This window comes from Bipolaris sorokiniana (assembly GCF_000338995.1).
Source record: "Bipolaris sorokiniana ND90Pr unplaced genomic scaffold COCSAscaffold_19, whole genome shotgun sequence".
NCBI classification, from domain to species: Eukaryota; Fungi; Ascomycota; class Dothideomycetes; order Pleosporales; family Pleosporaceae; genus Bipolaris; species Bipolaris sorokiniana.
The window spans coordinates 580,487-595,237 of record NW_006911913.1 but is presented as its reverse complement, the minus strand read 5'-3'; the positions used below and the strand labels follow the sequence as shown (position 1 = coordinate 595,237).

At 42.9% G+C, this 14,751-nt stretch overlaps 2 protein-coding genes across 2 annotated transcripts in view; both read left to right on the top strand.

Moving 5' to 3' along the window:
• The window catches only part of COCSADRAFT_103612 (uncharacterized protein), a gene marked incomplete at both ends in the record, with an annotated part of 18,340 nt that extends 16,732 nt beyond the window's left edge, over window positions 1-1,608 (top strand). Inside the window, one exon of the mRNA XM_007707576.1 lies at window positions 1,439-1,608. Coding sequence (XP_007705766.1) covers window positions 1,439-1,608 — 170 coding nt within the window. The remainder of the gene's footprint in view (window positions 1-1,438) is intronic.
• A 7,472-nt stretch (window positions 1,609-9,080) lies between these two features.
• Window positions 9,081-9,445, top strand: COCSADRAFT_41826 (uncharacterized protein). Its single transcript, XM_007707411.1, has one exon. The coding sequence runs from the start codon at window positions 9,193-9,195 to the stop codon at window positions 9,388-9,390; it is 198 nt and encodes a 65-aa protein (XP_007705601.1). The 5' UTR covers window positions 9,081-9,192; the 3' UTR covers window positions 9,391-9,445.
• The last annotated feature ends 5,306 nt before the right edge of the window (window positions 9,446-14,751 follow it).

The window sequence follows — 14,751 nt, the reverse complement described above, 5'->3', positions numbered from 1 at the left end:
TTCGAATCAAGCTCGTTTGATGTCCCACGCACTCCCATATGCCTCTGAGTGACACTACCGCCGATACTGATCCGAGTAGTCTTGCCTGCGCCGTTACAAACACCGTTTGAAGTGCTGCGTTGTTCTAGTCAATCTATGCTTATAGCTGCTTGAACTCGGCTATATATGCTAATACTGAACTAGTCTACTTTAGGCGAGTTATCGCTTTCTCTACCTTGTTGAAATAAGGAGGGTGCTACTTGTTCTATAGCTAGCTCAGAGGTATAGTAGTCTACTTGTCTAGCGATAGACTCAGAGGTAGCGAATCGATAGGTTCTAGGATGAAAAGAGAGAAATGCTAGGGGAGAGAGATAAGGATTGGATTGATCTGATCTAGTAGTCTGATCTGTTCTTGTAATCTGCTCTTTTTTTTCTATCTACTAGCTATTCTACTACTATATATATTTGCTGTACTAGATTCTAGAAGAATCTATCTAGTAGTAGATTACGTAGCTATAGACGTAATAGATAGATGAATTGTATAGGGATTGGTTGACTGAAGAATCCGAGTATAGTGCCGAGCACCCGGATTATGTCAGAGATTAGCTGATTAGCTTATATCTCTAACATACCTAGTTCTGAGTATCTACTTCCCTAAAGATGTGTCCTATCTCTTTCTTAAATTCGGCCTAACTAGTGAACAAGGCGCGCGTCTCGTTCTTCGTTCCTCTATTTTTAATGTCTAATAGATAGTTCTCCACGTATAGCTGTATCTAGCTTGACGCTCGTCCTTTTATATAGGTGCTGGCTATAAGAATCTTCTTCTAGTTATTAGGTACTTCGTTGAATTCGCAATATAAGTTAATATTAGTAAGGAATATCCACAACTTAGTGCGACTCCCTTCGTACTTTTCTAGGGTTACCATCTTCAGCTTCTTAAGTAGTTTCTCGTTTAGGGTAGCTATTAATTGACCTATAAGTTAGTTAATCGTATTCTATAACTTAGCTATCTACCGTGCTTAGGCTTAGCTCTCGCGTCTAAGATTAACGAGTTCGTACTTAGAGCTCTCTGCCGCCGGCTCGTTATTTCCCCCTTAGATACTACTAGTTATATTAATATCTCTCTTAGGCGCCAAGCCTAGAATGTGAACATATTTGCTTAAATTTCCTAATATAGTTCAATCTTATTCAGACGCTGCTAGTTAATCCTTCTTCTACTGGATCTATAGATAGTTAAAGTATTACACGGGGTATAGGTCTATACTTCTCTATCCTAGTCCGCACTAAGGTAGGTAAGTATTACGTTAGTATTCCGTGAGGCTTATTTAGCGATACAGTAGAGTTGGCGTACTTAAGAAGGGTTTAACAAGACTAATCTATTTAATAGACTAACTTATAATAATCTTGTTAAGTAAAGATACTAGTAAGAAAGTATAATTTAAGTTAACCACAACGAGAGTAATAATAAAGTCTATCCATCCTTATATCCTTATTGCTTCTAGTCCTACCATCTCTTCCTTCCTTGCCATCCCTAGGATAGTTGTGATGTTGGGGATGGCTGCCATCCCAAGGCGCCCTGCCATCCCTTGGATGGTTGCCCTTGGCGGGATGGCACATCACGTGACCTAGCCCCGCGATGATCATTACCTTCTGACGTGGACGTCCATAGGCCTTCAGCCATCTCGTCACTCGTCAAGGAGAGAATCCTTCTTGTTACTTGTAACAGATAGGCGGAAGATTAGATATAGTCGTTATAAAAACGCCTATATCTAATACTCCTTACTCTAGTTATCACTATATCCAGAAATGCCTAATACCTCACATTAAACCAGTGATTAAAAAAGGTAAAGTAGTTTGTCTTTTTTTGACAACTTTTTTCTTATAAGTATTTTCTACTTTAATATAACAATTAGCTTTATATATATATATATATTTAACTAACTAATTATTATATAGGTGTAACGGCGTAGGCAAGACTACTCGGATCAGTATCGGCGGTAGTGTCACTCAGAGGCATATGGGAGTGCGTAGGACATTAAACGAGCCTTAATTCGAATAGACACCTATAGGCCTTGTACGAAAGGATATTAAAAGTCTACAGAGCTAGCTACAGGGAGTGTCTCCTTATATACTTATCTTAGTCGGATCCGAATCGGATCCGACCTCACAACGAGTAGTTAATGAAGAGAGCGGCGAGTACTACCTCCGATCCGGCTCTGGGATTGGTCCGATACATGGCGAAGTTGTAACATCGTTACACTACCCCCCTCTTAGTAGACAGCTAGTCTCATAGCTATAAGACTGTTCTTATACCTCTCTATTGCAGTTCCTCCACGCCAGCGCGAGAGACTGTTTCGGGTGACTTTCGGCTTATTCTATACCTACTTTTCTTTTCTTTCCCTACACTCGATTATCCTGCAGCGAAGTTATATTATCTATACCTTTCTCCTAAGCTTAAATCCACTAGCCAAGAGCCTAAGGAGGTCCCGGCTTCGATAGGTTTTGTTCATGAAACTCTCTAAGCTTATAAGGAGCTCCCATGAAGTTAGAGGCGGGGTACTAGGTAGAATCTGGATTATGTCCGATCTAGCTCACCCGATACTTTAACTTAGCACGATATAACTTACTAGCAAGGATCTAATCTACTTCCTACTCTTCTACACCTTGGATAGGCTCACCAGGAGGCTTAGGAGCTTCTTGTCCTGAGAGGGGGTCTTAGGGGTCCTTACACAGCAGGTCCGGAGCGAACACGTCGTGAATATAGGAGCCTACCGGTAGTTGAAGTTGATACGAGTGGCTAACTTTCTCTAGGATCTTAAAGGGACCCTCCTACTTAGCGGCCAGCTTACGACTTAGACGGTCGATTGCTAGGTTCTTAGTATCTAAGAACACTATATCGCTAATGTCCCAATCGACAGGGCGACGATAGCGGTTGACGGCGGATCGCATCCGGTTCTAGGCCTTCTCTATCTACTACTTAGCGGTATCCCATGCGGCGTACATGCGGGTGGCAAGCGCTAGAGCATCCTTATGATTAAGTTTGTCAGTAGGGGTAAGAATACTAGTTAGATACTACCAGTCCCAGCTTTACTTGGGTACGGATCCGTAAAGGATCTGATATGGAGATATACCGATAGAAGAGTAAGATAGGGAAATTTAGGCACGATCAATCAGAGGCAGTAGCCTACTCTAGTTATTCTAGTAGTAGGTTACGAACGGACGTAGTCTCTAATTAATATACTTATTCATAATCTCTGTCTAACTATTAGTTTCCTTATAATAGGCGGTAGATAGCTTAACCTTAATACCTAGGATCTAACAGAACTCGGACCAGAAACTAGACACGAACTGTAGTCCTTAATTAGAGATAATTGTCTCTAGGGTGTGTCTGAATTAGTATACCCACTAGATAAAGAGTTCGGCTATACCCCTTACGTCGATTGTCTTATAACACGGGATAGAGATGGCCTGTTTAGACAACTGGTCGATTATGACCATAATCTGATCGTATCCAGCCTTATCCTTAGGGAATTCCTTAAAGTTAATGTAGAGGTATTGCATTAGCTAGTCAGGAATCGGAAGGGGGTGAATCAGCCCTAGAACTTAGGTCTGTCTTGGATGGGCTTTGCGGCAGGCTAGGCAGTTCCGCACGTACCTCTTATAGGTAGCTTCCATGCCTTTCTAATAGTATTTCCGAGACAGCAGCTAATAAGTCTTCTTTGCACTTAGGTGGGCTAATAAGACCTGATCGTGGGCCTCTCGGATTAGTCGCGTGCACGTGGGGGAGTCTAGCTATACGCAGAGACGGTTCGAGTAGAGCAACAGTCCGTTTTTTATCCAGTACTTATTAGGGAGAGTACGGCGCTTTTTCTTGAACGATGTGCGGTTTTGCTACAATAGAAGCTCGATTAGCTTAAGGGAGTCTAGGGACATAGTCTTCTAAGTGGGCTTAACTACTAGCAGCGAGGTGGCCTGCTCGGATAGTTGTTCTACATATGCCTTGGCGAGTTCGGAGTTAATTTAGTTGTTGAGTTAGTACGGTCCTAAGAGGACCCGCGAACGGTTATTAATTTAGGCATTTCTTAAGTTCTGCAGGTCCTGTTCCCGACGGCTAAGGATATCAGCGCGAGTGTTGTCCTTACTGGGCGTGTATCGGATGCAGAAGTTGAACGAGGCGAGCTGTTCAGCCTATCTCACTTATCGGGCGTTCAGAATCTTAGTAGTCATAAAGTATTCTAGCGAGCGGTGATTAGAGTACACTTGGACTTAGGAGTAGGCAGAGGCTAACTTAGATCTCTACTTATCGAATGCTATAATAATAGCATACAACTCTTTATCGTGTATCTCCCAGTTCAGCTCCGATCTAGATAGGACCTTACTAAAGAAGGCTACTAGGCACCATAAGCCATTGGGTTGGTTCTGAGACAGTACTCCAGCCATAATACCATTAGATGCGTCCGTCTCTACCTTAGTATCATACTCTAGGTGGTAGTGATACAAGGTGGGGATTGCTAGTAAGGCTGCCTTTAACCTTTTAAAGGCCCGGTCGCATTCCGGATCCTATACGAATAGTTTCGTAGGGCTCTAAAGTGCGATAATTGGCTTAGTAATTCGCGAGTATTCTGGGACGAATTGCCGATAGAATCCTGTGAAGCCCAGGAACGACTTCACACTAGTAATGGTGGTAGGTCGGACCTAGTTGCGGAGGGCTTCTACCTTGTTAGGATCTATCTCTAGGCCTTTATTAGTAAGGACGTATCCCAAGTATTTTGTACGAGTGACATGGAATTCACTCTTCTTAATATCGACTTAGAGTCCTGCTTGTCGTAGCCTTTCTAGTACCTTACGCACATGTCGGATGTAGTCCGACTCTAACTTGGAGTAGATGAGGATATCGTCCAGGTAGGCGATGTAGAAGTTATCTAGGTAATTAATTAACACATCGTTTATATATCGCTGATAGGTTGCCGGACCGTTGCACAGCCCGAAGGGCAGTATCTTAGTCTTATACGTTCCGTAACGTGTACGGAATGTGGTGTATTCTTCAGAGTCGGGGTCTATCCGGATCTTGTTAAAAGCCGCACGTATATTAAGCTTGGTGAAGATCTTGGCCTTATAGGGACGAGCAAGTAGCTCATCGATACGCGGGATTAGATACGCATCCTTGCGTGTAATAGCATTAAGTTTGCGGTAATCCACGTAGATGCGTAGGTCTCCGTTTGGCTTCCGAACACATAGGACTGGGGAGGCGAAAGGGCTGTAGCTTGGGGAAAAGTATCCCTTCTGAAGATTCTCTATGACGAACGCCTTAGTCGCTTAGAGCTCTTCAGTACTCTACTTGTACAGGGGACTGAACTGATTTGGTAGAGGTTCGGTGAGAACGATCTTATAGTCGTACGGGCGGTGTTTAGGTAGCTGATTAGCTGCTGTTTTGCTAAACACGTCTCAGTACGAATAGTAGACGGACAGGAGTCGGTCCTGAACTAACTTAGCATTTTTAGGATCATCTTTTAGTCGTCTTTCCTCTAAAATACGATCGATCTTATAGATACTTATCGTAAAGAACTCGTTTTCCTTGCGTTTCATGGTGTAGTGGAAGGCGTTAGCAGAGATAAGTGAGATGCGGGGTGAAGGAGGGGAAGAGGGTGCAGGTCGGATAGGTTTCGGAGCAGGGTCGGGTGCTGGAGGTAGAGGACGGGCTTTAGGGAGTCGAAGAAGGCCACGGATCTGTTAAATACTAGCCGTGGTTGGACTGTTTCTTCTCTAATAGTCGTCCTTCTCCCAGAGAGCGTTGCGTCTCTCGATATCCTTCGTAACCTCGGTGTCAATAGCTGGTTGTTTTAACTGCACTAAGAAAGGTAGGGCAGGATTATATGTTGCTGGGTATTTAGCTGGCTATACGATTCGGTTCCGAACCGTATCTAATTGAAGCTAGAATCGGCGTAGCCACTTAATACTAATAATACAATCCTGTAATCCTAAATCTATAATAACGAATGGGCAGTTATAGATCTTGCGGCTATTAACAGAGAGGTGCAACCAGATATATTGATTAACCCTCGTCTAAACCTGATCTTAAAATCCTTTAACTGTAATCTTGAAGGGAAGTCTTTAGATAGGAACCTAAAGCGAACTAGAGATTATATAAGCAATTGCAGAATTTAAAAATAAGAACCCTTAGGCGCCAGTATCAACCAGCGACTGCAGGCTGACACTATAACCCTTCAAACAAAGAACGGTAGGGACTCGGAAGTGCTTTCCTCTAAACAAGTATAACAGATCAATCTTAGCAAGGTCATACTTATAAATGCCTAGGGCGGAGCGTTTTCCTAGGCTTCGTCGTTTCCCGACTAGTCCTCATCCGACTAGTATTCTGCAGCTTCCTCAAACACCTCTTCTTCTTAGAAAGCTTCTATCTCTCTTACCTAAGAGACTGTGTAGTCGCTCACAAAGTGTCCGGGCTTACCGCATTAGTAGCAGTTACTAGGAGTAGTTTAGCGTTCTAGTACTAGTGTCTTAGAGGCAGGCCTAGGCACACTCAAGAAAGCCCGAGGTGGGGTCGGAGCGGGGTCAGACCTTACTTCGTACGTGGGTGGGCGATACTCTCTTATCTAATAGGTAGCTAACTTAGGCTTCGCAGTCGAAGTGTAGGTAGTCCGTCGCTCCAATTATACTACGATAGGAGCTGATCGTTGTTCTAATTCAAAAGCAGTAAGATATTTACACATCTCATCGAAGGAGCTGTCAAAGAAACGCTTAACAGCCATGTTAGGAACTCGCAAAGCTGAGCTAATCTTCTACTAGAGATAGAAGGGCCACTCTAGTTCTAATACATGTCCTTTAATAGCGAGACTAATAAAACGAGCTTTAAACTCTGAAAACGGCTCTCTATCTTTTATAAGTAGATTATGGAAAGCGGCTCAGCTCTCCGCCTACTTATTACTAGTTATAAAGTATAATCTAAGCAGCTTAATTATTTCCTCCGCATTCTTGAACTAGTACCCTTCTGTCTTTAATAGGTACTTAGGTTCGAGGTATCCCTTAGCATCACCCAACGTATAGCTATATACTATGGCTATCTGGTGGCGTTCCGTAGGGAAGTAGTCTGAGTTTAGGTTAAGTTGGTCTTCTACTTCGGCTTACCACTAGGGAAAGGTGGGATCTTTCCTATCACTTAATTGGCTGATGAAGAATAAGATAAGACGGCTTAGTTTAACACGTGGAGGCTCGGGGGTGGCAGAAGTGTACCTTAGTAATTGGCGGGAAGGTAGTTCGGCCGATATCGGTGGGGATTCGGTAGTAAGAACTACGTTACTCCGCAGCTCGGCGTTTTCTTAGGTCAGTTGGTGGACTTAGTTAACTAAGCTAGCCATCTGCCTATAGAGGTCTCTCATAGTTAGTACTGGTACCGAATCCTTCTCGTCTTCGTCTTCTTCTTCTTCTCGTGGGGATAAAGTCTCTGAAGATTCCTAGGTTGGCAGCTTACTAGCTTTCTTCTCCAAGACGGTTTAGTCCTAGAGTCGGACTGATTTCCGAGGTGGTTCCTTAGAACTACCGGGTTTTGGTGGGTTAACTATTAGCGATTGCCTCTAAGGTTGATGGGTTATTAGTAGTCTCCGAGTCTCTACTGTGGCGCACTCTACGCGACTTTTACTAAAGTAATCTGCCTCGCGAGGAGCGCAGAAGTTCCAAACCTAAAGGCTTCGGCCGGTAGGAGATTAGTGGGATCCTGCCTAGGTGAATGTTAGATGTGACGGTGTAAGTATCCGGATCGGTGCCGGATAACTTAAGGTTGGACGTAGTCTGAACAGACAGCTGCGATATTGTTTTGAAGCCGTCACCGGCTGGGACGAGACTTTTGATATAATGTAACGGCGCAGGCAAGACTACTCGGATTAGTATCGGCGGTAGTGTCACTCAGAGGTATATGGGAGTGCGTGGGACATCAAACGAGCCTTAATTCGAATAGACACCTATAGGCCTTGTACGAAAGGATATCAAAAGTCTACAGAGCTAGCTATAGGGAGTGTCTCCTTATATACTTATCTTAGTCGGATCCGAATCGGATCCGACCTCACAACGAGTGGTTGATGAAGAGGGCGGCGAGTACTACCTCCGATCCGGCTCTGGGATTGGTCCGATACATGGCGAAGTTGTAACATCGTTACAATAGGTTGGATTTTTTAACAAGATAACGCTACTATCTATACTGCTAAAAACGTTGAAAGCTGGTTTAAACGAAACTATATTAAAGTTGCAGCCCATCCAGCCTATAGTCCGGATTTAAATCCTATCGAAAACGTATAGAGTTTACTTAAAAATAGGCTAAACAAAAGGCCTACTACCTCTTTAGGCGCTGGGATTAATAGTAAAAGTATTAATACTTTTATTACTGTAATAAAAGAAGAGTGGTGGGCTATTCCGCAAAAGAATATAGATAACTGTATTTTATCTATGCTAAGACGTTATAGAGCTGTAGTAGAAGTTAAGTGTTACACGGGGTTGGGTGCTGATACTTCTCTAAGCTCGATCCGGGTTAGGGCGAGTAAGGATATGTGAATAGCGCCGTGAGGTAGTTGTCTGGCGATGCAGTGGAGTGGGCGTGCTTGTAAGATAGATAACAATAGGTTTAACAATTCCTAATCTATGTCGAATAGACTAACAAGTATCAATCTTGTGAAGTTAAGTAACTAGTAAGAAAGTACAATTTGAGTTGACCACAACGAGAGTAAATAATGAGATCCATCCATCCTTATATCCTCATTGCTTCTAGTCCTGGCATCTAGTTAAGCCCTTGACATCTCTGATGCCACTAGCATCTCCAGATGTCCTGGCATCTCCCGATGTCCTGTCTTGGCGAGATGCTAAGTCACGTGATCAGCGCCCCGCGTTGATTATTACCTTCTGACGTGGACGTCCATAGGCTCTCCGCCATCTCGTCATTTGTTAAGGAGAGAATCCTTCTTGTTACTTGTAATATTATCTCCCCTCTTAGGGCTATCGTCTCGATACCCTGGAATATTGTTTTCCCGTGCCGCGTGTTGAGACGCCGGCTGTATATAAGGTTAGAGCCCATCCACTTGTTGTAGCCGTCTCTGCCTCGTAGCCTTTCTAACCATGCCTAAGGTCTAAAAGCCCCGTGCCCTACGTTCTTAAACTTCGACTAAGCAGAAGCGTTCCTGGGCCGCCCGCGTAGAGTAAGAGGGCCTTAAAATGGAGTTCCGCTGTAAGCGTTGTGAAGAGAAGAAGTTACGTTATTTTGTGGAGACAACGTCGGGTCGTTGCGCTAGTTGTATTTCCGTTGGTGCTAAGTGCAGTCTTTTTGTTTCTGAGGAAGAGTGGGAGAAAGTTCGAGAGGAACGTGAAGAACGAGAACTGGCTGTGGCTCATCTTAAGGCACAGCTTTCTTAATAGAAGCTAGAGCTTCTAGAAGTAAAGAAGCGTGAACGAACTTTCGCGCGTCGCGATCTTACGATTCTTGCTGTTTAAGATCGTGCGAAAGAGCAGGCTGAGGGGAGCTCAGCCCCTGGGGGTACGGGCCTTCCTATTGTCGAACTATCGCTATCTAGACTATCGGCTAATCTGGGCGGGTTACAGGCTGATTACTATAATCCTTCTTTTGACTATTCTTTCCTCTTTAAGGGGCTTCCCCTCGCTTCTCTGGGTGCTTCTGGTGGTATTCACGTACTAGTGACTTGCAGTTCGTCAGATTTCCTTTAGGTTTCTAAGTGTTATAGCTCTCGGGCCATCCTTGCTACTTAACTAAGTACTTCTACTAACTACTGATTTTCCGTAGGTCCTTAATTTTCTCGACCTCGTACTTATCGTCTTTAAGCTCTATATCCGTTGCTAGCTTAGCATCTAGAGGTGCTGGTTCTAGGAGTTTCTTATAAAAAACAGGGTGGATTCGCATGCCTTATAGGAGTTTTAACTTATAGTTTACTTTTCCTATTTCCTCTAGAATTTCAAACGGTCCTATTCGGAGGTTGTCCAATTTTCTGTATAGTCGTTTAGTTTTTAGGTTTTATCTTAATAAGAAAACTTTGTCCTCCTTCTTAAAGGTTAGTCCCTTAATCCTTAGTTTATTCGCTGCCTTAGATATCGTGAGGTTTCGCTAAGCTATATTCTTACTTAATTCTTCGTGTAATTCTCGTATAAGCTTCGCTTTATCGTCTACTCTTATCGCAATGCTTTTAATATCCTTTAGGTCTCGCTAAGCAATCAGCTTATATTCGTAGTTCGCATAGTACAGCGAATGCTTCGTTATTACTAATTTCGTACTATTATAAGCCAATTATACTATTAGTAGTAATTCTACCTAGTTATCTTATAACTTATTAGCGTACATTCGCAAGTACTATTCTAATATCTAGTTCGTTCGTTCTGTCTAGCTGTCTATTTCCAGGTGAAAGCTTATCGAAAGCTTCTTCTTAACACCTAACTTTGCTAGGAATGTATTCTAGTATTTAGACGTAAATAGTTTATCACGGTTAGTAATAAATTCTTTAGGTATTCCGTGCTCTAATACTAGTGCTTTAGTAACTTCGTATGCGCATTCGTCTGCCGTAATAGTCTCTTCTATAGGCATAAACTTTACTATCTTAGTCAATTAGTCTACGATTACTAGTATTATATCGCAAAATCGAGCTAATCCTAGTTCTAACGATTTCGGGAGCTTCACTATAAAGTCTATTATTATACTTGTCTATAGTCTAGACGGTGGCTGTAGGGGTTGTAACAGGCTGTAGGGCTTATGTCTCTTGGGCTTGTTCTAGTAATATGCTAAATAGTTGCCTAGTATTTCCTACACTTTCGTACGCATACGTGGTATTGCAAATACCTTAGCTAGTCGTCTAACTATTTCTTCGATTCCTGCATATCTGTACTCTTAAGACTCGTGTAGTTCCTATATAAGACTCAATCTTATGTGTGGAGGTATATATATTCGATTTTTTGAAATTATATCCTAGTACTCTCTTTCGTCGTTCAATAGTTCGTCGGAGCCTGCTTCGTTAGGCTCGAACTACCAGCTAGCTGCTTACTGCTGCTATCGCTGTTGTAGCGTTTTTACCTACTTAGCCACCTTAGCTACTTTAGCTAGTTCTGGCTGGTTATACTTCAGACTACTATCGGGTATTATCTTAAGTAAGGCGTTATATGGTTCTTTATGACCCTCTTTGCGTAAATTAGACCTCCTACTTAAAGCGTCTACTACTTTATTAAGCGTTCCCGCGCGGTGCGTGATCTTAAAGTCGAACTGGGCTAGCATCTCTACCCATCGTACTTATTATTAGTTGAGTTTTTTCGTTGTTATAAAACTCGTTAAGTTCTAGTAATTAGTAAAAACCTCGATCTAGTTAGGGGGTCCTAATAGGTATACTTCCTATTATTTAAAGGTATCGACTACTCTAAGTAGTTCCTTATTATAAATATCGTAATTGAGTTCTGCTCCTAAGAACTTTTATAAATGGTAGAATACTAGTCTCTATTTTCTATCTAGGCACTGCTGTGACAGTATAGCTCTAAGTGCGTAGTTAGACGCGTTAGTCTCGACTCTGGTAGGTTATTAAGGGCTGTATATCTTAAGTACTAGTGCCTCTAGGAATATCTGCTTAATTTAATTAAAAGCCTCCTAATGTTCCTATTCCTATTTAAAACTTATTTCCTTCTTCGTTACCTCTATAAGAGGTGTAGTAATCTTTAAGTAATCCCTAATGAACTTTCGATAGTAATTCGCAAATCCTAAGAAGGATTAGATATCTTTAACTATTTTAGGTATTAGCTATTCCTATACAGTCTGTATCTTCTTTAGGTTTATTTTCACTCCTTTAGTTAATATAATAAATCTAAGGAACTCTATTTCCTATATGTGGAATTCACACTTTCCTAGTTAAAGGTATAGCTTATATTCTTTAAGCTTTCGTAGGACCTTCTTAATATACTTAACATGTTCTTCGCGTGTACTGCTGGAGTACACTAGTACATCGTCTAGATACGCGGTAATAAAGATTCTAAGGTACTTATAGAGTGCGTTGTTAATAACTAATTAAAAGATTACTAGCGTATTCGTTAATCCAAACGGCATAACTATGTACTTAAAGAGTCTATACTTCGTTTTAAACGCTGTTATCTATTTATAACCTTCTTTAATTCTAATTTAGTAAAATCCTTCCTAAATATTAAACTTCGTAAACCACTTAGCTCCCTAGAGTTAATCTATAAGCTCCGTAATGTAACGGCGCAGGCAAGACTACTCGGATCAGTATCGGCGGTAGTGTCACTCAGAGGCATATGGGAGTGCGTGGGACATCAAACGAGCCTTAATTCGAATAGATATCTATAGGCCTTATACGAAAGGATATCAAAAGTCTACAGAGCTAGCTATAGGGAGTGTCTCCTTATATACTTATCTTAGTCGGATCCGAATCGGATCCGACCTCACAACAAGTAGTTGATGAAGAGGGCGGCGAGTACTACCTCCGATCCGGCTCTGGGATTGGTCCGATACATAGCGAAGTTATAACATCGTTACACTACCCCCCTCTTAGTAGACAGCTAGTCCCATAGCTGTGAGACTGTTCTTATGCCTCTCTATTATAGTTCCTCCACGCCAGCGCGAGAGACTGTTTCGGGTGACTTTCGGCTTGTTCTATACCCACTTTTCTTTTCTTTCCCTACACTCGATCATCCTACAGCGAAGTTATATCGTCTATATCTTTCTCCTAAGCTTGAATCTACTAGCTAAGGGCCTAAGGAGGTCCTGGCTTTGATAAGTTTTATTTATAAAACTCTCTAAGCTTATAAGGAGCTCCTATGAAGTTAGAGGCGGGGTACTAGGTAGAATCTGGATTATGTCCGATCCAGCTCACCTAATACTTTAACTTAGCACGATATAACTTACTAGCAAGGATCTAATCTACTTCCTACTCTTCTACACCTTGGATAGGCTCACTAGGAGGCTTAGAAGCTTCTTATCCTGGGAGGGGGTCTTGGGGGTCCTTACACAGCAGGTCCGGAGCGAATATGTCGTAGATACGGGAGCCTACCGGTAGTTAAAGTCGATATGAGTGGCTAACTTTCTCTAGGACCTTAAAGGGACCCTCCTACTTAGCGGCCAGCTTACAACTCGGACGGTCGATTGCCAGGTTCTTAGTATCTAAGAACACTATATCGCTAATGTCCCAATCGACAGGGCGACGATAGCGGTTAACGGCGGATCGCATCTGGTTCTGGGCCTTCTCTATCTACTACTTAGCGGTATCCTATGCGGCGTGCATATGGGTGGTAAGCGCTAGAGCATCCTTATAATTAAGTTTGTCAGTAGGGGTAAGGATACTAGTTGGATACTGCTAGTCCCAGCTTTGCTTAGGTTCGGACCCGTACAGGATCTGATACGGAGACATGCCGATAGAAGAGTGAGGTAGGGAAATCTAAGCGCGATCAATTAGAGGCAGCAGTCCGCTCTAGTTGTCTTAATAGTAGGCTATGAACGGACGTAGTCTCTGATCGATATATTTATTCATAATCTCTATTTAACCATTAGTTTCTTTATAGTAGGCGGTAGATAGCTTAACTTTAACGCCTAGGATCTGACAGAACTCAGACTAGAAACTAGATATAAACTGTGGTCCTCGATCAGAGATAATAGTCTCTAGGGTGTGTCCGAATTGGTATACCTACTAGACGAAGAGTTCGGCCATACCCCTTACGTCGATTGTCTTATAACACGGGATAGAGATGGCCTACTTAGACAACCAGTCGATCACGACCATAATCTGATCGTATCTAGCCTTGTCCTTAGGGAATTCCTTAAAGTTAATGCAGAGGTGTTGCATTAGCCGATTAGGAATAGGGAGAGGGTGAATCAACCCTAGAACTCAGGTCTGTCTCGGATGGGCCTTACGGCAGGCTAGGTAGTTCCGCACGTACCTCTTACAGGTAGCTTCCATACCTTTCCAATAGTATTTCTGAGACAGCAGCTGATAAGTCTTCTTTACACTTAGGTGAGCTGATGAGACCTAATCGTAGGCCTCTCAGATCAGTCGCGTGCACGCGGGGGAGTCTGGCTGCACGCAGAGACGGTTCGAGTAGAGCAACAGTCCGTTTTCTATCCAGTACTTATCAGGGAGAGTACGGCGCTCTTTCTCGAACAATATGCGGTTTTACTGCAACAGAAGCTCAATCAGCTCAAGGGAGTCCAGGGACATAGTCTCCTGAGTGGGCTCAACTACTAGCAGCGAGGTGGCCTGCTCGGATAGTTGTTCCACATATACCTTGGCGAGTTCGGAGTTAATTCGGTTGTTAAGTCGGTGCGGTCCTAGGAGGACCCGCGAACGGTTATCAATTTAGGCATTTCTTAAGTTCTGCAGGTCCTGTTCCCAACGGCTAAGAATATCAGCGCGAGCGTTGTTCTTACCAGGCGTGTATCGGATGCAGAAGTTGAACAAGGCGAGCTGTTCAGCCCATCTCACTTGTCGGGCGTTCAGAATCTTAGTAGTCATAAAGTATTCCAGCGAGCGGTGATCAGAGTACACTTGGACTTAAGAGTGAGCAGAGGCTAACTCAGATCTCTACTTGTCGAATACTACAACAATAGCATACAACTCTTTATCGTGTATCTCCCAGTTCAGCTCCGATCTGGATAGGACCTTACTAAAGAAGGCTACTAGGCACCATAAGCCATTAGGTTAGTTCTGAGATAGTACTCCAGCTACAACACCATCAGATGCGTCCGTCTCTACCTTAGTATCATACTCTAGGTGGTAGTAATAC

Excerpts from the sequence above, each read along its gene's own strand:
- COCSADRAFT_41826 (XM_007707411.1), top strand. The coding sequence starts at position 9,193 with ATGGAGTTCCGCTGTAAGCGTTGTGAAGAGAAGAAGTTACGTTATTTT.